General features: G+C 46.5%; 1 protein-coding gene across 5 annotated transcripts in view; it reads right to left on the reverse strand.

Moving 5' to 3' along the window:
• Positions 1-23209, reverse strand: part of FYCO1 (FYVE and coiled-coil domain autophagy adaptor 1) — an 82827-nt gene that overhangs the window by 43840 nt on the left and 15778 nt on the right. For all 5 annotated transcript variants that reach the window (XM_027097008.1, XM_027097011.1, XM_027097009.1 and 2 more), the window contains 6 exons: positions 20501-20607; positions 10891-11034; positions 7345-7435; positions 4024-6396; positions 2875-2967; positions 2055-2173 (listed from right to left, as the gene is read on the reverse strand). In XM_027097008.1, the coding sequence (XP_026952809.1) occupies positions 2055-2173; positions 2875-2967; positions 4024-6396; positions 7345-7435; positions 10891-11034; positions 20501-20607 (2927 nt within the window). The remainder of the gene's footprint in view (positions 1-2054; positions 2174-2874; positions 2968-4023; positions 6397-7344; positions 7436-10890; positions 11035-20500; positions 20608-23209) is intronic.

The raw sequence follows: 23209 nt of genomic DNA on the forward strand, positions 1-23209 counted from the left end.
GCTTCCTGGAGATGACCACACAGAGAAGCGTCTATCTTCCATGTGTCTTTGGGACTCTACACGTGGGGCTTGGCATGGGGCACACGGCAGGCACTCAATCTACACTGCGAGGCGTTCAACCTGACAACGCTGAGGCCTAAGGAATCCTGTTCTGGGTGCTTCGGAGCCTCAAGCTGCAGCGGGGGGGCCGGCTGAACCACTGTCTTCCCGCCCTTGCCTACTTCTCTTTCAGCTCACCTGTCCCCTAAGGCAGTGGTTTTCCAAGGATGCCTTATAAAGCAAGGCATTCACAACAGCTCCATTAAAACAGAGGCTGTGCAAGACCAATGAATCCGTATCTAATCCAGCCTTTCCATGTCCAGTATAAAGTTGTCAGGAGGTTGTTGTTTACTAGACACTGTCCTCCAAAATGATCTCGGGTACACACACACACACACACACACACATACACACACACACACACACACACACACAGAGTTATAGCATTAAAAAGAATGCCACCAACTTCGGAGGTTCTACTTAAATTGTCACATGAACACCACCTGGCTAAGGGAAGCCAGAGTCCTATAGGATTCAAACTCTGTAAGGAGTCAGCTGAGACGAGTCAGATGAGAAGAAATGTACGTTGAGGTTACTAAACATCCGGCGTGGTCTGGATCTCCCATTGAGCCTGGGCCCAGGCCTAGAAGCAGATGGTAGGAGATGGGTGGAAAAGTTAAAGCCTCGGGAGAATTTGGTGTGTCTGTTTTTGCTGGGAGCACACATGCGATCAGGTCCCAGCATCCCCTGTTGTAATACTCCTGGATCTGTATTACTGTATTACCTGTATTACTCCTGTAATACTCCAGTTTGGCCCCATCACCAGACAGTGGGATGATGATGCTCACAACTCCGGGTGGCCCCCAAGCCTGAAGATGAAGAGGTCTCGGGGGTGGACACAGGTAGGGCCATACTTTAAGGTTAAAAAAAAATTATGATGGAGCTTCCCTGGAGGCGCAGTAGTTGAGAGTCCGCCTGCCGATGCAGGGGACGCAGGTTCGTGCCCCGGTCCGGGAAGATACCACATGCCGCGGAGCGGCTGGGCCCGTGAGCCATGGCCGCTGAGCCTGCGCGTCCGGAGCCTGTGCTCCGCGGCGGGAGAGGCCACAACGGTGAGAGGCCCGCGTACCGCAAAAACAAACAACCAAAAAAAAAAACCCATTATGATGAAAGGGCGACAGCACGATGTGCTCTCCACAGACACAGCACCAGACAGTCTCCAGGAAGACAAGCCGATCCTGCTCCCTGGCTCGCTCACTCACTCTCAGATGAGCTTGCGAGAACCTCACACCTAACCCCGCAGCCTCTCATTTCAGAGAGGAAATGAAGAACTCAAGTCAAAACACACGCAGGGAAAACATGCACACACAATACTCTCACACCAGTACCCTAAAATAAAACAAAACAAAACACTAAACTATCTGTCTATATATTTTTTAGGGTAGTTGTTGAGACAAAGACTCTGGAGCCAAATGTTCTGAGTTCCAATCCTGTCATCACCACTTACACACTGTGTGACCCTGGGCAAGTGACTTCACTCCTCTGAGCCTTGTTTTCCTCATCTATGAAATGGGATAAATAATAATACCATCCTCACAGGACCGTTGGGAGGATTAAATGGGCAAATAAATACCAAGTATTTAAAACGGTACCTGCCACATTTTAGGCATTACTTAAATGTTTGCCGTTAGTAGTACCGTGATAATCTCCCAGCTTTCACTTCATTTTAGTTTTACCAAAGCATGAAGTTACTGAACTGAAATATGCCCTGCTAGAGATAAGACAATGGAATTAAGAGAAAGGGTCTCTGCAGCCTTCTATAGGCTTGTGACAGGCAGATTGCCAAGGTTCTCCGTGGCATGCTTCTGACATAAGCACTTTATGAGTCTGTGGCTTTTCTTGCAAAAGGGCTTCTTTAACCTGATATGAGTGGTTGACTTTCTAAATGACTGTACCAAACACCCCCTCCCTTGAGGACTCTCCCACTGGCCGCGTGGGTGGACCGTGTAACTAACCTGTCCAAGTCTTGGCGCAGGGCGGCCCCCTCCTCATCCTTTCTCAGCATGGCGGCCTGGCACTCAGCAAGGTGCTTGCCGGTACAGCTCAGCTTCTCTGCCGCATCGGCCTGGGAAGCCTGGCACAGGACAGCAGGGAGAAGACGCTCGGTTGCAGAAGCCCATGCAAGATGCCATCAAGTGACTGGCATGTTCCCCACCCCATCTGGCTGGCGCACTTCTAACAGGAGGGGCTTTTGTCTGTTTTTAAGTTCAAGAAACCATGAACTAGTATGTGTGTGGAGTATGACAGACTCCCATTTGTAATTATGTCCCTCAAGCATCAGCTGCAACCTGTTGTGGTGGCTGGTGGGGCAGCAGGTATCAGAATCTCCGGGGTGGGGGTAGAGGTGGGGTGGCAGGGTACAGGAGTAACTGAAAAAAGTCACTGCCATGAAAACGGGTTTCAGTCCCACCCCTGCTCTGGCTCACGTCAGAAACACTGACTTGGAGAACATCTGCAGAGGGGGATGACTTATTTCCTTTCCATAAGACACAGGGGCTGTGAAAAGCACACTTGACAGCTCTAGCCAGGTGTTCAGGGAGTGGAAGAGTCATGACACAGACTCAGGTTGTCTACAAAGGTGAGCTGACGGCAGCTTTAGCCAGGGCACTGGAACTCCTGCAGGGAGGCCTCTCTGATGGTCCAATGAAAGCCAAGCCACATCCCCTTCCTCGACAGGCCCACAACCTGGGAGTGGAATGACCAGGTGAACGATGGGCCGGCCGCTGCTCAGGGCTCACAGGAGCACCTCCCCTGGGCCTCAGCGGCCAGGCTTACCTTCAGCTTCCCCACAGCCTCCTCGGCAGCCTGTAGCTGCCGACCTTGCTCCTCCAACTGGCCCCTGAGGCTCCTGCATTCTTCACTGGAGGTCTGGAGAGGATGAGAAAGGGATCAGAAAAGTGGGGTCCTTGTTCTGAGACTCCCTCGGCCCCACTCCCCCAAAATGGGTAAAAACAAGCTACCTCTCTCTTTTTCTCCCAAACTCAATAAACTTTGGGCTTCCCTGGTAACACAATCTCGTCAAGCCAAGAGACTTAAGCTTGGCCCCCAAACTTAGAATTTCATTTCTGCCAAGGAAAGGTGGAGTATGAGCCACACGGAACTGTAAGGGGTGGGGTGACACAAGGTGGGAGGCACATCTGTGGGAACGCAATAGTTGCCTAAGAGAGAGGTCAGGAGTGGTCTGAATGCACAGACCCAGAAGCAAACAGATACATCAGAAGCCAAAGCCCCGTAGATGTCTGCCTGTGTCCTCACTCTTAACTCTTTCTCTGCAGTTCAAGACACGTGGTAAACGCTGTTCTCATAAGCTTGTCTATCCCAAGGGCTCTGTGAAAACGAATTGAGTTGGTTTCCTACAACTGCTCTGCTATCAGGAGGCACCTGAAGGGACAGAGAATCCAGGGACAGGACTCGAGGCAGTCAGGAACTCACATGCCAAAAGGGGCTGAACAAGTACATAAACGAGTACAAGGAAAATAGCAGAGGATGCACGCTTCCTTAAAGTGGGCAGTCCCCACCCAGCTCCTGCTGACTGCTGCCACGTAGGAATGAGAGCACAGGCTTTAGGAACTCCCAAGATTTCAAAAGAAGTCCAAAAACTGAATCTATAAACACCCTGCTCTTGAAATGTTGGCTACTAAGTTAAAAAAAATTCTGTGTGGGCCAAACTTGTCTGTAATGGCCTTAAATTTAGACGTCTGGGTTAAGGCATCCCTCTCCAATGCTGTATCCCTAACATGTTCCTGCAGGGAGAAGGATGCTGTGAGCTATGACACCAGGATGAGGCCATGTTGGCCTGGGCCCCCAGGACATTCTTGGGCCCTCAAGTGCCACCTGGCCCAAGGTGCATCCCAACCACTCATGGACCCACCAGGCCCTGCTGCAGGAGACAAGTGCAGCTCAGATGGTCAAGGTGAGGGTTACCTTAAGTCTGCTCTGGTAGTCCATGATCTCGGTGCTCAGCTGGAACTTGAGGGTGTCGAGCTCCTGGCGTGCAGTCTCCTGGATGCTCTGGGCCTGCTGCTCGGCCTGGGCCAGCTGGGCCTGCAGGCCAGGCAGTGAGTCAGCTGCCTCCTCAGCTGCCTTCAGCTTCCCCTGCAAGCTCTCCTTCTCTCGCCGCAGCCCTGCCACTTGGTGTTCCAGGCCCTCCCGCTCCTTGGAGGCTGCCTCTTTGGCATCCTGGAGCTCCTGCATGGCGCGGGCCAGCGCCCCCTCCAGCGGCTCTTTCTCCGCGGTCAGCGCGCAGACCTGGATGCCGAGCTCGGCCATATCCGTGTTGGCCCAGTGCAGCTGCTCTTGCAGCTCAGCAGGTTCTAGCTGCGCCTCCTCGGAGCTGCCTGTTGCCTGGGACAGCTCCTCCCACACTACTTGGAGCTCCTCCCTCCGCTGGGCCTCTCCGGCCCTCTCCTCCTGCAGCGCCCCTTCACGCTCCGAGCACTGCACCAGCTCCTGAACGTGGGCCCTGGTGAGGGCTTTGTTCTGCTCCTTCAGTTGCTGCACGAGGGCCTTGTGCTCCCTCAGAGCGGCCTCGGCCACGCTCAGCTGGCTCTGCACCTTCTCCCGGTCACCCAGGGCTGCCTGCAGCTTGGCCTGGAGGTCCAGCACCCCAGCCTGCAGTCTCTGGGCCTCCCCCTGATGGCTCTCCAGCTGTGCCTGAGACAGGGCCAGCTGGGCTGCTAGCTCCTGGGATGCGTGGTCTTGAGGTGGGCTGAACCCCTGTTGGCTTTTGTCTGCTGTGAGGGTCTCGATCAGCTGGGTCTGCTGGCGGCACCGGTCCTCAAGCGCCCTGACCTCCCCAGCCCGGGCCTCCGCTAGCTGCCGGCACTGCTCCACCTGCTCCCGCAGCTGTTGGCATTCGGCCTCCTTGCTTTGCAGGGCAGCCTCCTTCTCAGCCACATGGGCCCTCATGGTCTCCTTGGCCTTCTTCACAGCCAGGAGGCTTGCCTCCATCTGGTCTCCCATGTGCCGGATGCTGGCCTGCTCTGACTGCAGGGAGGCCAGGGAGCCCTGGATGGCCGCCTCCCGCTGCTGCAGCGCTTGATAGTCAGCCTGCAGGGCCTGAAGCTTATCCTCCAACAGCTGGTTGCGCTCCACCACATTCTGCAGCTCCTTCTCCAGCTCCCTGTTGGCCTGCTGGAGCTTCTCCTGGCCGGCCCCTTGCATCTTGGGATCGTCCACCTGTCCCTCCCACAGGCCCCTCTGTTCCTCCTCCAGCTTCTCACAGGCCTGCTGCGGGGTGGGGCTCAGAGCCTCGTGCTCCGCAGCCGCCACAGGCAGATCTGGGCCTGACTGCGCAGCAAGTCGCTCCAGCATCCCCACCCTCTGGCTGAGGCGGTCTTTGTCCTGGATGAGCTGCTTCTTCTGCTCCTCCAGGTCACTCACGTGCTGGCTCACCTGGGCCAGCTGGGTCTCCAGGAGCTGCAGCTGCCGCGTCAGGGACCTGGCCTCCTGCTCCAGCAGCCCCTTTTCCTCCTGCCGCCGCTGCTCCTCTCGCCTCCCCTCCGCGAGCTCTTCCTCCAGGGAGCTCAAGTGGGCCAACGACTCGTGCAGCTGACGCTGGAGCTGGGCTGCCTCCTGCCCCTTCCTGGACAGCTCTTCCCGGAGCGGGGCCATCTCCTCCACCAGGCGCTCCAGGCTGGCCCGGGCCTCCTCCTTCAGCTGCAGCTCTTTGGCCAGCTGCTCCAGCTGGGTGCTCTCCCTTTCCAGGAGCTTCTCCCCCAGCTCCTGAGTCTCCAGGGGCGAGTCACTGGGGATGCGCTTTTGTTGCCCCTTTGCGTCCAGTGCCATGTCAGCGTTCTGCTCGGCTGCACTCAGCTGGTCTGGGACATCAGCTGCGCACTGGTCCTTCCTGCCCAGGGAGTCACGTGTGGCCTCGAGCTCCCGAGCCAGGGGCTGCAGTAGGGACTCCAGCCGCCGCAGGGCTGAGAGGTAATCCTCCTCCTTCTCCGAGGCCCCCAGCTCCAGGGCCTGCAGGCACGTCTGCAGCTCCTTCACAGTGTTCTGTGTGGCCTGGGTGACTTCCCACTGCTCCTGGAGTGCGGCCACCACACCGGCGAGGCGAAGGTTGTCCTCGGCGGCAGCGCGGCCCCTCTCTCTCTCTGCCTGCAGCTGCTCTCCATGCAGGCTGACGGCCGCCCTCAGCTCCTGGTTCTCTCTTTCCCGCTGCTGCATCTGCTCCTTCAGCTGCTTCTCCCGCACCTCCAACTGGTCCAGCTCTAGCCGCAACTCGTCAAAGCCCTCCAGTGCCTCATGGTTTAAGGGGTTGCTCAGGTCAAGGTGGGAGGTCATCTCCTGAGTCTGGGGAGGAAACACGAAAAACAAGTGGCTTGGGTATGAAGCCACATTGCTGCTTGGCAAAACTTTAGAAGTTAATGAGAACAGAAGTAAAAATACAGCAATTACATGACCTAAGCTTAGTCTATCGAGCTATTCAAAGGACTGGGACCCCTTTGCTCAAAGCATATGCCAGAGGAGGTCAGTAGCACATCCTAAAATATGATGCAACGCCACATGTGTGAGCTCCACTGAGACCCAGAACTTGCGTTTCCCATTCAGCCTCCTGTAGCTTTGGTAACATAATGGATGCTGGCTCTTAGAGAAATGATGTTATATGTAAACTACTGCTTCCCCATTGCACCCTACCCACAATTCCTGTTGCAATTAAATCACAAAATAGGGTAAAAATGCTACTTATACTGATTAGTCTTATTTTGCTTTGCTGATTAATTTCAGTGTTCTTTCCCATTAAACTATACGATACATTCACATTTCTAACAAAATTAATGAAACTGACCTGACGCACTAACGTTTACTGAGCGCTAGCCTGTGCCAAGTCCTTAAGCACTGTGCGTGTGTGCCCTCATTTACTCCCTACAACCACCTTACAGGCTGGTATGAGATTGTACAGATGAGAGAGCTCAAGTTTCGACAGGCTAAGTCACCTTCCCAGGGTCACACAGGGGGCGAGTGACAGTCAGGATTTGACCTTGCCACTTTTAATCACAGTGCCAAACCACTTCTTCTGAAACACTGTAAAAAGCTTTTAAAAGAATTTAGTTTTTAAAAGGTCTAAATTCCTTTTGGTTATAAAAACCTGGACTCGAGGAAACAGTGGGTAGGACTGAGGGGTTATATCGCTCGAGTTGGAACACCAGGCATCTGAGAACATCCCCCTGAGCTGGGAGGGGCAAGAACATGCCCTGGTTGACATGACAGAGAGGGAGTCCCCAGCCTTCTTGGCATTACCTGCAGGTAGCTGCTCACCAAACTGCTCATGCTGGAGCTTCGGCTGGGGGGTCTCCATAGGTAAGCAGAAGAGCCAGTGCCCAGGGTCCTCCTGCGGGGCCACAAAACAGACATGCTTGCATCAGAGCAGGGAACACACACACATACACACACACTCGGGGAGGCCTTGGTTGTCACTAGGCAACCAGGTGGTGGTAGCGGCAGTGCCCTCCCAGGTTCACTAAGAAGGCAAAATCCAACAATTTCCACCAAAGCACACATTCAGGTTGGTCGTAGCAGCTGGACCCCGCTGTTGAAGTCTAAGCATGATGGCTTTGCTCTCACTGCCAAAAAGGAACGAAGTGAACATAGTATTTCCCAGTTTTGAGTTTAAGTTTTCCTAGAACCTTCAATGCCAGCCATAACTTGTCTACCAGGCAGGAACCAACAACAGTCAATCTGGTAAATAAAGGTCATGCTGTGCTTCAGGCCTTGAGGTCACTGCTTTACGTTATGTTACACGAGTAACGTGGCTGGAAGACCTCTTCTGGTTCACACACGACATTTCCCTCACTGCAGAAAGTTCTATTTGATGGCGCTAGTCATTGCAAACGAAACACACTTTTACTTAACGACCAGAATCTTCTCCTTAATCCGCAATTATTGCATTTTAAACCTTGTTAGTCTCCACAACCCAACAACTGCACTTCTCAGTATCTACCTGAAAGACAGTCACATATGTGCATAAGGTGACGTGTGGGGATGCTCCTGGCAGCACCGTCATGGTGGAAAAAGCAGAACCTTTCTAACTCCACATCACTAGAGAAACAGATAAACTGTTTACTCACACAATGGAATACTCTATGCCACAGGTTGGCAATCTTTTTTTGTAAAGGGCCAGATAGTGAATATTTTCGGTTGGCAAGCCTTACGGGCTCTGTCACAATTCAACTCTGCCACTGTAGCATGAAAGCAGCCATAGACAATCGGTAAATGAAGGCGTGTTACACATGGCCCTGTGGGCCGTGGTTTGCCAGCCCTACTCCACATCTATAGAACTCCCTGTACAAACACAGATAAAAATCTCAAAAACAATGTGGAATGAAAAAAGCAACCTGCAAAAGTATAGCCATCTCATGATTCAATCAATGTAGCAAATTAAAAATATATATATAAAATACAACTATACATACGTAATATTTACAGGCACATGTAGTGAAACACAAATATTGGGGAATGACATGCATTAACTACAGGGTTGTAATTACTTCTAGAAAGGGAGAAAAGGAGAAAGGATGGCCGTGGGGTGGGGCTTTATTGGGATCTATAATATTTTATTTCTTTAAAAAAAAAAGGTATCTGACATAACAAAAAAATCCCACAAGAACCAGCTTGAAGGGACTTTGACTGGCCAAATATAAGGCACCTTAAGGTTTAAAATAATTACAGTGACAGAATATAACCTATTGAAAAAAATAAGAATCCACGAGTCAATACTGCTATAAATGAATAAATAGATGGGGAAGAAGGAAAAGATCTTCCTTACAATAGAATGCCAACTATTAGTGTAGAAGGAATGATGGAGTCAGAAAATCACTCTGGTAACCATGATAGTAACTGATTCAGGAAAGATTTACCAGATGCTAAAACTAACAGGAGGGAGATTTAAAAGAAACAGGATAAAAACCTAGTCTCAGGCTTCCCTGGTGGCGCAGTGGTTAAGAGTCCGCCTGCCGATGCAGGGGACACGGGTTCGTGCCCCGGTCCGGGAAGATCCCACATGCCGTGGAGCGGCTGGGCCCGTGAGCCATGGCCGCTGAGCCTGCGTGTCCGGAGCCTATGCTCCGCAACGGGAGAGGCCGCAACAGTGAGAGGCCCGCGTACCCGCAAAAAACAAACAACAAAAAACCTAGTTTCAAAATGTCTTCCCATAAGATGCATATTAATTACAAACAGAGAAACAGTAACTTTAGGAGAAACCTGGCTAACACCACCTTAACCAAATGATCATGGTTAACCTTGCAAGTAATGAAACAAACCAACATCCTGTGTCTCTGGGTACAATGTGCTGAGGACACAACACCTCGGGTATTTCTGCCAAAAATGCTTAATCTGAATCCAATAATGAGAAAACACTAGACAAACTCAAATTAAGGAACATTTTACAAAATAACTGGCCTGTACTTTTCAAAAATGTCTGTGCAAAGAGGAGAAACTGTTCCAAATGAACAAGGACTAGGGAGACCCAACAATTCACTGACATGTGATCCTGGATTATAAAAGACATGTCTGGTGTAATTCTTAAAATTTGAACACAGTCTGTAGATTAGACAGCAGTATTGTATCAATGTTCTGTGATTTTAACAATTGAACTGAGGTTATATAGATATCCCTGACTTTAGGAAAGGATGTCCCTGATTTTAGGAAATACACGATGAAGTACTTAGGAGTAAAGGGGAATCAGGTCTGTAACTTATACTCAAATGATGCAGGAAATAAACCAACATGTTTACATAAAGATAAAGAACGATAAGAAATTCCCTGGCGGTCCAGTGGTTAAGACTCCACGCTTCCACTGCAGGAGGCGCAGGTTCAATCCCTGGTGGGGGAACTAAGATCCCACATGCCACGTGGCACGGCCGGAAAAAAAAAACAAAGAGAGAGAGAGAGAAAGAATGATTAAAACGTTTGTAGTAAAATACTGATAACTGGGGAATCAAAGTGAATGAGTACCGTGTACTATTTTTACAACTTTTCTGTAAGTCTGAAATGATTTTAAAATTGAACAGTTCTAAAAATGACACGAAGTAAATATGGCAAAAAGGTTAGCTCTTAAATCCTGGTGGTTGGCAAATGGGTTCCATTATAGTCAGTATTTTTTCCTCCATAGAAAGAAGTCCCTAATAAGAAATACAAAAATTGGAAAAAAACCAAAACAAAACACCACCTTATTAACAGAAAGCAAAACAAAACAAAGAATGCTGGACTTGAGTTTAACTCAAGTCTAGTACCCTGGCCCTGCTGCCTGCCAGCTATGTGAATCTAGGCAAGTCCCTCCACTCTCTGAGCCTGTTTCCTCAGCACCTTGCTCCTGGAACAGTTGTGAGGATGCAGTTAGACAGTGTGTGAGTGCCGTACTGGTACAGGAGAAGAAAACACAGCAAAGCAACCTTTCCAGCAAACCTTACATGGACGAGCCTTCGCTCCCTCTCTTACTGGCCTCCACGATAACTGTATCTATGAGAACATATTGGGGAAAAGCCCACTTGCTCCCCGCTTGCTCCCACACCAAGCCCCTTAACACATCTGAAAACCTGGGGTTTCACATATGCGTCTCCACTGACTCATGCCACCTGGCCAGTTAGGTTAGTTTAAGGTTGGAGCCTCCAGATGCTATCGCTAGTCACGATTCAACCAAGTCTGTAAAATCAGCAAGGATAAGAGTTGCAAAGCTACAGGTAATTTACTGCATGAGCAAAACTGCTTTGAGTAGACTGGTGGCAAGCTTCAAAACTTCAAACACCTCTTTCCGCTCTTTTCAACCAAGCAATGAATTCTTCAAGGTACCTGGCAAACGTCGGCCAGGCAGCATCCAGGTCATAGCCCCTCGATGCCAGGTCAAACTGGATGTCGGTCAGCTCGTAGAGTTGGCCCACGATGTCAGAGCTCAGCTTTGGCTTCAGAAAGGGGCTCCTTGCGTAGTACCAGTCACTGCAGGGAAACACAAAAAGGGGTCAAGTGCAGGAGTACATAAAGCAAGGCAAGAAATCAGTCCTCCCAGTAAGGCTCTGCCTCATCAAATTCCAACTCAGATAACTAAATTAATTAAAGACGGACACAGACACATACACCCCAATTTGATTTTCACTGCAGGAGCACATAACTCTCAAATAAGTTTGCTCTTCTTCAGGGAAATTACTGAAATGAATTATATGCTTATTTGTTTATTATTTATATCATACCTATTTCCAAATGAATGCGAGAAACCTTAAATCTGAATTACTGTCCAAGAAAAGGCAGTTGTAGGGGAAAGAACACTTTTTTTTTTTTTTTGCGGTACGCGGGCCTCTCACTGCTGTGGCCTCTCCCGTTGCGGAGCACAGGCTCCGGACGCGCAGGCTCAGCGGCCATGGCTCACGGGCCCAGCCGCTCCACGGCATGTGGGATCTTCCCGGACCGGGGCACGAACCCGTGTCCCCTGTATTGGCAGGCGGACTCTCAACCACTGTGCCACCAGGGAAGCCCCAGAACACTTCTTTTTTCAAAGAAAATCTTGTCTTCTATCCCCTCCAGAGAACTCAATACAGGACAATGAACTCACTGCTAATTTCTGTCCAGACACCAACATAAAAGCCAAGGAACAAAACATCTCCATTTGGAAGTGGTAGTTGTTTCACTTCACGTGAAGCAATAAGAATTAAAAAGACAACACTGATGAGTTTAATGAGCTACTCGGCTGAACTGGGATACACTGGGAGTCAAGCTGTTTATGACAGTTTTCACCAAACATCACAACAAAATAACCTTCAAATCAACTGTGCAAAGGTTCTCAACTCACATGCATTCACAAAGCCTGGCACATGCAAGAGCAATACACATTTATGCAAATCAATCTTAAAGGGGACAAAATGAAACAAAATATTCCCCCCCAATGGTCTTCCTTTAATTCAGAAGTATTTCTTTTAATTAACTGGAAGAACACTCCAGAGGTAGAGGGGAGGCAGAGCTGGAAAAGGGATGCCGGGCAAGCCAAAGAGGTTCAGCTGACTGGCAGCTGATCTGCGGCTCCTAATCTGACACCCTCTCCCCGCCTTACACGCTCAACCCCACCTCTCCCTCCTCCTTCCCCTCCTGCTGAGGCTTCAGCACTAGGGGCACAAAGGCTCCCAATCTGGTCACTCATCACAATCCCCAGGGAGCCCAGACCCATGGGGCGGGTGCTGACTCTGTCTCAGGTGAGGCCCCAGGCTCGTTGGTGTTAAAAACCCCACAGGTGATTCTGATGAGAGGCCAAGGCTGCAACCCACTGGTCCAGGGTGACCAGTGGGGTCTGCCCATTAGTGCCAGCACCAAGGACCTGCCATCCACCAGAGGAAACTACCTGGCATTAGAAGTTCAGAGACCTAGACCCAAGCTCCTGCTTTCTGCCTCAGCATCAGTGGGGCCCAGAGAAAGGCATTTGGCCTCTCTGAGCCTCACTTTCCTCACCTGTGACAGCTCAGTGCTAACTGCCCAATGTGCGCCAAGGACTGTGGTAGGGAAGGGGAGAGGAGGATGATAGGGGGAGGTCCCTGCTTGTGCCAGGGTGTGACACAGACAGGCACTGCTGCTGTGGTTGTCATTATTATTGTTTAGTTTATCACATTTATTTGAGGTCTTCTGAACTTGTTTCAGAGATGTTATACACTTTAATACGTGCTGAAAGTGCTGAAGAATTGTTCACTGCAAAAACAATAATTTAAAAAGAAAAATATACATAATCCTATCCTTTATCAAATCATGTTCTCATATACTTTTTTTTAAATAGATCTTTATTGGAGTATAACTGCTTCACAATACTGTTAGTTTCTGTTGCACAACAAAGCGAATCTTCCACGTGCATATACATGTCCTCATATCCCCTTTCTCTTGAGCCTCCCTCCCATCCTCCCTATCCCACCCCTCTAGGGACATTGCAAAGCACGGAGCCGATCTCCCTGTGCTAGGCTGCTGCTTCCCGCCAGACAACTATTTTACATTCGATAGTGTATATATGTCGATGCTACTCTCACTTTGCCCCAGCTTCACCTCCTACCCCATGTCCTCAAGTCCATTTTCTATGTCTACCTCTTTATTCCTGCCCTGCAACTAGGTTCATCAGTACTTTTTTTTTTTTTAAGATTCCATATATATGCATTAGCATACGGTATTTGGTTTTCTCTTTCTGACTTACTTCACTCTGTATGACAGACTCTAGGTCCATCCACCTCACTACAAATAACTCAATTTTGTTTCTTTTTATGGCTGAGAAATATCTATTGTATATATGTGCCACATCTTCTTTATCTATTCATCTGTCGATGGACATTTAGGTTGGTTCCAAGTCCTGGCTATTGTAAATAGTGCTGCAATGAACACTGTGGTACATGTCTCTTCTGGAATTATGGTTTTCTCAGGCTATATGCCCAGTAGTGGCATTGCTGGGTCATATAGTAGTTCTATTTTCAGTTTTTTAAGGAACCTCCATACTGTTTTCCGTAGTGGTTATATCAATTTACATTCCCACCAACAGTGCAGGAGGGTTCCCTTTTCACCACACCCTTTCCAGCATTTATTGTTTCTAGATTTTTTGATAATGGCCATTCTAACTGGCATGAGGGGATATCTCATTGTAGTTTTGATTTGCATTTCTCTAATAATTAGTGATGATGAGCATCTTTTCATGTGCCTGTTGGCCATCTGTATGTCTTCCTTGGTGAAATGTCTATTTAGGTCTTCTGCCCATTTTTGGATTGGGTTGTTTGTTTTTTGATACTGAGCTCCATGAGCTGTTTGTATATTTTGGAGATTAATCCTTTGTCCATTGTTTCATTTGCAAATATTTTCTCCCATTCTGAGGGTTGTCTTTTCGTCTTGTTTATGGTTTCCTTTGCTGTGCAAAAGCTTTGAAGTTTCATTAGGTCCCATTTGTTTATTTTTGTTTTTATTTCCATTACTCTAGGAGGTAGGTCAAAAAAGATCTTGCTGTGGTTTATGTCAACAAGTGTTTTTCCTATGTTTTCCTCTAAGAGTTTTATAGTGTCTGGTCTTACATTTAAGTCTTTAATCCATTTGGAGTTTATTCTTGTGTATGGTGTTCTAATTTCATTCTTTTACATGTAGCTGTCCAGTTTTCTCAGCACCACTTATTGAAGAGGCTGTCTTTTCTCCATTGTATGTTCTTGCCTCCTTTGTCATAAATTAGGTGCCCGTATGTGTGTGGGTTTATCTCTGGGCTTTCTATCCTGTACCAATGATCTATATTTCTGTTTCTGTGCCAGTACCATACTGTCTTGATTACTGTAGCTTTGTGGTATAGTTTGAAGTCAGGAAGCCTGATTCCTCCAGTTCCATTTTTCTTTCTCAAGATTGCTTTGGCTATTCGGGGTCTTTTGTGTTTCCATACGAATTGTAAAAGTTTTTGTTCTAATTCTGTGAAGAATGCCACTGGTAGTTTGATAGGGATGGCATTGAATCTGTAGATTGCTTTGGGTAGTATAGTCATTTTCACAATATTGATTCTTCCAATCCAAGAACATGGTATATTCCATCTGTTTGTCATCTTTGACTTCTTTCACCACTGTTTTATAGTTTTCTGAGTACAAGTCTTTTGCCTCCTTAGGCAGGATTTTTCCTAGGTATTTTATTCTTTTTGTTGCAATGGTAAAATGGGAGTGTTTCCTTAATTTCTCTTTCTGATTTTTTATTGTTGGTGTATAGGAATGCCAGAGATTTCTGTGCATTAATTTTGTATCCTGCAACCCTATGAAATTCATTGATTAGTTCTAGTAGTTTTCTGGTGGCACCTTTAGGATTTTCTATGTTTAGTATCATGTCATTGGCAAACAGTGACAGTTTTACTTCTTCTTTTCCAATTTGGATTCCTTTTATTTCTTTTTCTTCTCTGATTGCCGTGGCTAGGACTTCCAAAACTATGTTGAATAACAGTGGTGAGAATGGACATCCTTGTCTTGTTCCTGATCTTAGAGGAAGTGCTTTCAGTTTTTCACCATTGAGTATGATGCTTGCTGTGGGTTTGTCATATATGGCCCTTATTATGTTGAGGTAGGTTCCCTTTATGCCCATTTTCTGGAGGGTTTTTATCGTAAATGAGTGTTGAATTTTGTCAAAAGCTTTTTCTGCATCTATTGAGATGATCATATGGTTTTTATTCCTTGATTTGTTAGTGTGTTGTATCACAGTGACTGGTTTGCGTATACTGAAGAATCCTTGCATCCCTGGGATAAATCCCACTTGATTGTGGTGTATGATCCTTTTAATGTGCTGTTGGATTCTGTTTCCTAGTATTTTGTTCAAGATTTTTGCATCTATGTTCATCAGTGATATTGGTCTATAATTTTCTTTTTTTGTGATATCTTTTTCTGGTTTTGGTATCAGGGTGATGGTGGCTTCACAGAATGAATTTGGGAGTGTTTCTCCCTCTGCAATTTTTTGGAAGAGTTTGAGAAGGATCAGTGTTAGCTCTTTTCTAAATGTTTGATAGCATTTGCCTGTGAAGCCATCTGGTCCTGGACCTTTGTTTGTTGGAAGATTTTTAATTACGGTTTCAATTTCATTACTTGTGATAGGTCTGTCTATATTTTCTAATTCTTCCTGGTTCAGTCTTGGAAAATTGTACCTTTCCAAGAATTTGTCCATTTCTTCATGGTTGTCCATTTTATTGGCATATAGTTGTTTCTGGTAGTCTCTTATAATCTTTGGTATTTCTGCAGTGCCCGTTGTGATTTCTCCTTTTTCATTTTTAATTTTATTGCTTTGCGTCCTCTCCCTTTTTTTCTTGATGAGTCTGGCTAAGGGTTTATCAATTTTGTTTATCTTCTCAAAGAACCAGCTTTTACTTTTAGTGATCTTTGCTATTGTTTTCTTTGTTTCTATTTCACTTATTTCTGCTCTGATCTTTATGATTTCCTTCCTTCTACTGACTTTGGGTTTTCTTTGTTCTTCTTTCTCTGGCTGTTTTAAGTGTAGGGTTAGATTGTTTATTTGAGATTTTCCTTGTTTCTTGAGGTGACATTGTATTGCTATAAACTTCCCTCTTAGAACGGCTTTTGCTGCATCCCATAGGTTTTGGGTCATTGTGTTTTCATTGTTATTTGTTTCTATGTATTTTTTTATTCTTCTTTGACTTCTTCAGCGATCTCTTGGATATTTAGCACCGCACTGTTCAGCCTCCATGTGTTTGTGGTTTTTACAGTTTTTTTCCCTGTAATTCACTTCCAATCTCATAGCATTGTGGTCAGAAAAGATGCTTGATACGATTTCAATTTTCTTAAATTTTCTGAGGCTCCAATTCTGACCCAAGATGTGATCTATCCCGGAGAATGTTCCATGTGCACTTGAGAAGAAAGTGTATTCTGCCACTTTTGGGTGGAATGTTCTATAAATATCAATTAGATCTATCTGGTTTATTATGTCATTTAAAGCTTATGTTTCCTTATTTATTTTCTGTCTGGATGATCTGTCCATTGGTGTAAGTGGGCTGTTAAAGCCCCCTACTATTACTGTGCTACTGTCGATTTCTCCTTTCATGGTTTTTAGCATTTGCCTTATGTATTGAGGTGCTCCTATGTTGGATGCATAAACATTTATAATTGTCATATCTTCTTGGATTGATCCCTTGATCATTATGTTGTGTCCTTCCTTGTCTCTTGTAACATTCTTTATTTTAAAGTCTATTTTATCTGATATGAGTATTGCTACTCCAGCTTTCTTTTGATTTCCATCTACATGGAATATCTTTTTCCATCCCTTCACTTTCAGTCTGTAAGTTTCCCTAGGTCTGAAGTGGGTCTCTTGTAAACAGCATATATATGGGTCTTGTTTTTGAATCCATTCAGCCAGTCTGTGTCTTTTGGTTGGGGCATTTAATCCATCTACATTCAAGGTCATTATCGATATGTATGTGCCTATTACCATTTTCTTAATTGTTTTTTTTTTTTTTGCGGTACGCGGCCCTCTCACTGTTGTGGCCTCTCCCGTTGCAGAGTACAGGTTCCAGATGCGCAGGCTCAGCAGCCATGGCTCACGGGCCTAGCTGCTCCACAGCATGTGGGATCTTCCCAGACCGGGGCACAAACCCATGTCCCCTGCATCAGCAGGCGGACTCTCAACCACTGCGCCATCAGGGAAGCCCTTGGGTTTGTTTTTGTGGGCCTTTTTCTTCTCTTGTGTTTCCCCGCTTAGAGGAGTTTCTTTAGCATTTGTTGTAAAACTGGTTTGGTGGTGCTGAATTCTCTTAGCTTTTGCTTGTCTGAAAAGCTTTTGACTTTGGCATTGAATCTGAATGTGATCCTTGCTGGGTAGAGTACTGTTGGTTGTAGGTTTTTCTCTTTCATCACTTTAAGTATATCCTGCCACTCCCTTCTGGCTTGCAGAGGTTCTGCTGAAAAATCAGCTGATAACCTTATGGGGATTCCTTTGTATGTTATTTTTTGGTTTTCCCTTGCTGCTTTTAATATTTTTTATTTGAATTTCATTTTTGTTAGTTTGTTTAATATGTGTCTTGGTGTGTTTTTCCTAGGGTTTATCCTGTATGGGACTCTGTGCTTCCTGGACTTGGGTGACTATTTCCTTTCCCATGTTAGGGAAGTTTTCAACTATAATCTCTTCAAATATTTTCTCAGACCCTTTTTCTCTTCTTCTTGGACCCCTATTATTTGAATGTTGGTGCATTTAGTGTTGTCCCAGAGGTCTCTGAGATTGTCTTCAATTCTTTTCATTCTTTTTTCTTTATTCTGCTCCTCAGCAATTATTTCCACCATTTTGTCTTTCAGCTCACTTATTCGTTCTTTTGCCTCAGTTATTCTGTTATTGATTCCTTCTACTGTAATTCAGTTATTGTGTTGTTCATCTCTGTTTGTTCGTTCTTTAGTTCTTCTAGATCTTTGTTAAACACTTGTATTTTCTCAATCCATGCCTCCATTCTATTTCCGAGATTCTGGATCATCTTTATTCTCGTTACTCTGAATTCTTTTTCAGGTAGATTGCCTATTTCCTCTTCACTTATTTGGTCTTGTAGGTTTTTGCCTTGCTCCTTCATTTGTGACGTATTTTTTTGCCATCTCACTTTTTTTTTAATGAGTGGGATTGTGCTCCTGTCTTACTGGTTGTTTGGCCTGAGGCTTCTAACACTAGGGTTTGTAGGCTATTGGGTAGAGCTGGGTCTTGGTGCTGAGATGAGGAGCTCCGTGAGACCTCACTCCAAAGAATATTCCCTGGGGTGTGAGGTCCTGTTAGTCCAGTGGTTCAGACTTGGAGCTCCCACTGCAGGAGCTTTGGCCCAACCCTGGGCTCGTGAACCAAGATCCCGCAAGCTGCCTGGGGCAGCAGGAAAAGAAAGAAACATACAACAATAGCGAAGTAAAAAATAAAATTAGACTAGGAAACTAACAGATATGTTAGGAAAAATATAAAAATAAAAATATAGATGAATCAACAACCGTAAGGTACATTAGTACCACAATAGTAAAAAAGAGGAGGGAAAAGAAAAAAAATAAACAAAAATTTAAAACAGGGAGGGAAAAGGCCTTGCCTGTGGAGGGTGGGGCCTAAGCAAGGGTGAGGTTTGGGTGGTGGGTGGGGCCAATGCTCAGGACCCACAGGGCTGGAAAACACCCCGGGGGCTGTTGGGGTGCAGCTTAGGCTCAAGGAACAGAAGGGGCCCAGGCATGCTCCCCACCCCTGGTCTCAGAGGGCAGGGGACCTCACCTGGGAGCCCAGCGGGCTTCTTGGATGCCCAGCAGTCTTCCTGGACTCAAGTTGGCAGGGCAAATGCCCTCTGCTCCTCCTGGGTGGTCCCTCCCACCTGCCTCTCCTGATCTCCCCGGCCTCAGGGGCACTGATCCTGTCTGGCCTCCACTTCTCCTCCCTGCTCAGTCCCCCTACTGGTTCACTCTGGGGTTTCCTCCCATCTCCTTGGGCATCAGAGTCCCCCACCAGCGGCTGGCAGGCACCCTAGCTGTGGGGAGACACTAATTCTGCGTCTTCCCACACCGCCCTCTTGACTCCGCCTCCTCATGTTCTCATATACTTTCTAATTCTTTTATATATATTTTTGTAATTTCATTGTTGCCATTAGGATAGATAAGATTTGCATTCTTTTTCATTGATTATTATATTGTTATTTTCCTTGTTGCTATACAGACTTCCTTATTGCAATTTTATTTATTTATTTGGCAGGCAAAGAGTGAGTTTATTAGCATAGGAAACTTGTGAGAGATACAAGTGGGCAGGCAAGGCAGCGCAGCAGCCCCAAGAACAGAGTAGGCTACATTTTTATAATCAAAGAAAAACTGGGGAGGGGAGACCACCTCTTCTTCACTCTTGGGCAGCTATCAAGGCTTACATAATTAGTTCCTCCTTTAACCCTATACAGTCTAACCTGGACAGTCATGGCGCTACTTAAATCATATTTATATTAGCAAAAGGGTGGTAACATATACTAAAATATGGTAATTCATCTCAGGTTTTGGTATACCTTATTGCAATTTTAAATGATGCCTTGTTATGTCATTTAAAATAATTTGCTGTAATTTTTAAAAATAAATTCATTTATTTATTTATTATTTTTTCTTTTTGGTCGTACTGTGTCTTTGTTGCTGCACGCGGCTTTCTCTAGTTGCGGCAAGTGGAGGCTACTCTTCGTTACCGTGCACGGGCTTCTCATTGCAGTGGCTTCTCTTGTTGTGGAGCATGGGCTCTAACGCATGCAGGCTTCAGTATTTGTGGCTCGTGAGCTCTAGAGCGCAGGCTCAGTAGTTGTGGCGCACGGGCTTAGCTGCTCCGCGGCATGTGGGATCTTCCAGGACAAGGGCTCAAACCCGTGTCCCCTGAATTGGCAGACAGATTCTTAACCACTGTGCCGCCAGGGAAGCCCTAATTTGCTGTAATTTAACAGCCTCCCATCATTGGACATTGATGGCTTCCATCTTGTGTATTGTAACTAGCATCACCATTTTTTTTTAAATTGAAGTCTAGTTGATTTACAATACTGTGTTAATTTCAGGTGTACAGCAAAGTGATTTGGTTACACATATACATGTACATATCTATATTCTTTTTTTTATTCTTTTCCATTATAGCTTATTATAAGATATTGAATATAGTTCCCTGTGCTATACAGTAAATCTCTGTTTATTTTACATATGGTAGTGTGCATCTGTTAATCCCATACTCCCAATTTATTCCTCTCCCCGCTTCCCCCTTTGGTAACCATAAGTTTGTTTTCTATGTCTGTGAGTCTGTTTCTGTTTCATAAATACGTTCATTCATACTGTTTTTTAGATTCCACATATAAGTGACATCATATGATATTTGTCTTTCTCCATCTGACTTTAAGTTGTATCGTTATTATTAGTGAGGGGACTTTGGGTCATTTCTGAATGGTGTGGGGTAAAGCCCAGCACTGTCATGTATTTACCTGGTCACTTTGGTGTTCATGAAGCACTGCTGTAAGGTGTCGGCCAACCTCTGGTGCACCAAGGAGTAGCGAATAAATGCTCTTCCCTTTCCCAGAGATGTTCGGAGCTGGAAAATGTAGATAAAATAGAAATGAAGAGCTGTTAGCCTAACTCCAAATACAGGCCTCATGGATGGCTGACAAAAGCAGAAACAAAACAGGGCAGAAAATGTCACCCAATCCTACCCTACACATAACCTTCACTTACGTCCCTCAAAGAACACAAAACATTTGAGAATGTCACCCCACAGAGGGAGGCCTAAAGTGGGTGGATGTCTTGCAGGCCTCCATCTGAGAATAATCTGTAGACTCCAGCATACGTGTCAAGGAAGATACAGTCACAAAAGGCTCAAATATCTACTGTGGATTCTACCGGAATGTCATTCTTCCTCCTCTGCTCCATCAGAATCCCTGGGTTTAGAGTCAGAGATGAAACAGTCTGACTTAATTTGGAATATTTACAAAACAGCTTGGAGGTAAATGAAGGGCTTCTCATACCAGTACACTTGAAGAGGAAGAGACGGTCTCAGTTTAGCTAATGCCTGGGCTTATTTTTGAAGTTTTGGGAGAAGAGATGCAGGGGAAGAGGCCTAAGGGGCTTGGCTGGAGCCCATGTGGAAGGGGCAAGAGAGAGGAGGGCAAAAGGCAGAGGAGTGTTAGGGGGACTTGTGATGGATGTATAACTGCCTCCTCTGTGTCCTCGTGGAACCATCACTAAAATCCACATATCTGTCAATGCTTTCCTAGCTGGATTTATTTTCAGCTATACCAACACACTGCATTTAGTCATAAGGTGCCCAGGGGGTGAGGGCAGGGGTGTTTCTAGGTGGCCCAGTTACACTGAAGTAATGAAAAATGGGTGTGGTTCTGTTTCAGGAAGTCTGAGGTGGACGGAGGGTCCAGGTGCAGGCCTGTCTTCAAAAACTCTCCCCACAGTGCCAAAACATGGCTTCTAAAGAGGTTTCTGGAAGCTTGTTGTGATGGTGGTGGGGTATGCTGGTCACAGACTCTGGCCCTAGTTGCCAGGATGGACCATGGGCCATGTAGATCTGATCAAATTAGGATTCATGCTCCCAATGTTTCAGCCCCAGAAGCTCAAGATAAGTAGGCAGGAACTCAAAACCTCTCAACCTACCACATGCACCTGTTCTGTCAGGTGCTGGCTCTGAGCAGGGTAAGCCAAGACCCATTCCCTCCTCACCTCTTCAAAGGTCAGAAATGTTTAACTTGGTGGTTGGGGGAAGGGACGGTAGTGGTTTGACCAAAAGATGGTCCTAATCCTCCATCCTATTAAGAAGCCAGCCATGGTGCTGGAATGAGACAGGAAACATGAGGTATGGCCTCAAGCACCGGCACATTCATGATGCTATAAACATCCCGGTACCCAGCACCTTTTAGCTCAGAGCTATATGCCTTCTCATTGCTGACTCGAGGAAATGATACCACAATATGAAGTAGTTTTAAAAAATAAGAAGGTGTGAAACCTCAGAAGACATTTATGTAAGAGGCTGTAAGACATTTTTTCCATGTGAGTTTTGTGGGTTTGGGGTATAGCCAGGAGGTCTGGAAATGAAGGTGGGCAGCAGCCTGACGTGGCTTTATAAAAACCACCATGGCACGTCCGTGGGGAGTGTATCAAGACAGATGCCCAGGGGAGAATCTTGATGACATCCCTATGTCCAAATGCTTTTCCACTGATAAGTGAGGTGAGAACAAAGTGTTCAGTGGTGATAACCAGGAGACCCAGGCAGCCGAGAACAGCTGAGCAAGGCATCCTGAAGTGAAGTGTACTGGCCACACAAATGCACACCCACACATAGGCCCTGCAGCATCTAAAAAGAACCCCACATAACAGCCCATGTCTGTAAGCTCCCAAGGGAAGGGCTTGTTTTTTTGTTTTTATTTATTTTTGGCTGTGATGGGTCTTCGTTTCTGTGCGCGGGTTTTCTCTAGTTGAGAAGAGCGGGGGCTACTCTTCTTTGTGGTGCGTGGGCTTCTCATTGTGGTGGCTTCTCTTGTTGCGGAGCATGGGCTCTAGGCATGAGGGCTTCAGTAGTTGTGGCGCACAGGCTCAGCTGCTCCACGGCATGCGGGATCTTCTCGGACCAGGGCTCGAACCCATGTCTGCTTCAGTGGCAGGCGAATCCTTAACCACTGCACCACCAGGGATGTCCTGGGGCTTCTCCTTAGTAATAAAATGGCCATTGTAACAGCATTTAGAACATTTAATTTTTTGAAGGCAAAGAGTTGAGGCTACATTTTAAATCAGGCCTATTAACTGAACTGATTATATATGTAAAAGGAGCTATTTTAAAAGGTCTTTTTAGGGACTTCCCTGGTGGCGCAGTGGTTAAGAATCCGCCTGTCAATGCAGGGGAGACGGGTTCGAGCCCTGGTCCAGGAAGACCCCACATGCCATGGAGCAAGTAAGCCCGTGCACCACAACTACTGAGCCTGTGCTCTAGAGCCTGCGAGCCACAACTACTGAGCCCACGTGCCACAACTACTGAAGCCCGCACGCCTAGAGCCCATGCTCTGCAACAAGAGAAGCCAACACAATGAGAAGCTCATGCACTGCAACGAAGAGTAGTCCCCGCTCGCCGCAAATAGAGAAAGCCCGCGCACAGCAAAGACCACCCAACAGAGCCAAAAATAAAATAAATAAATAAA

This window comes from Aethalodelphis obliquidens, unplaced genomic scaffold (genome assembly GCF_003676395.1).
Source record: "Aethalodelphis obliquidens isolate GAN/ISIS:26980383/991018 unplaced genomic scaffold, ASM367639v1 scaffold111, whole genome shotgun sequence".
Classification (NCBI taxonomy): domain Eukaryota; kingdom Metazoa; phylum Chordata; class Mammalia; order Artiodactyla; family Delphinidae; genus Aethalodelphis; species Aethalodelphis obliquidens.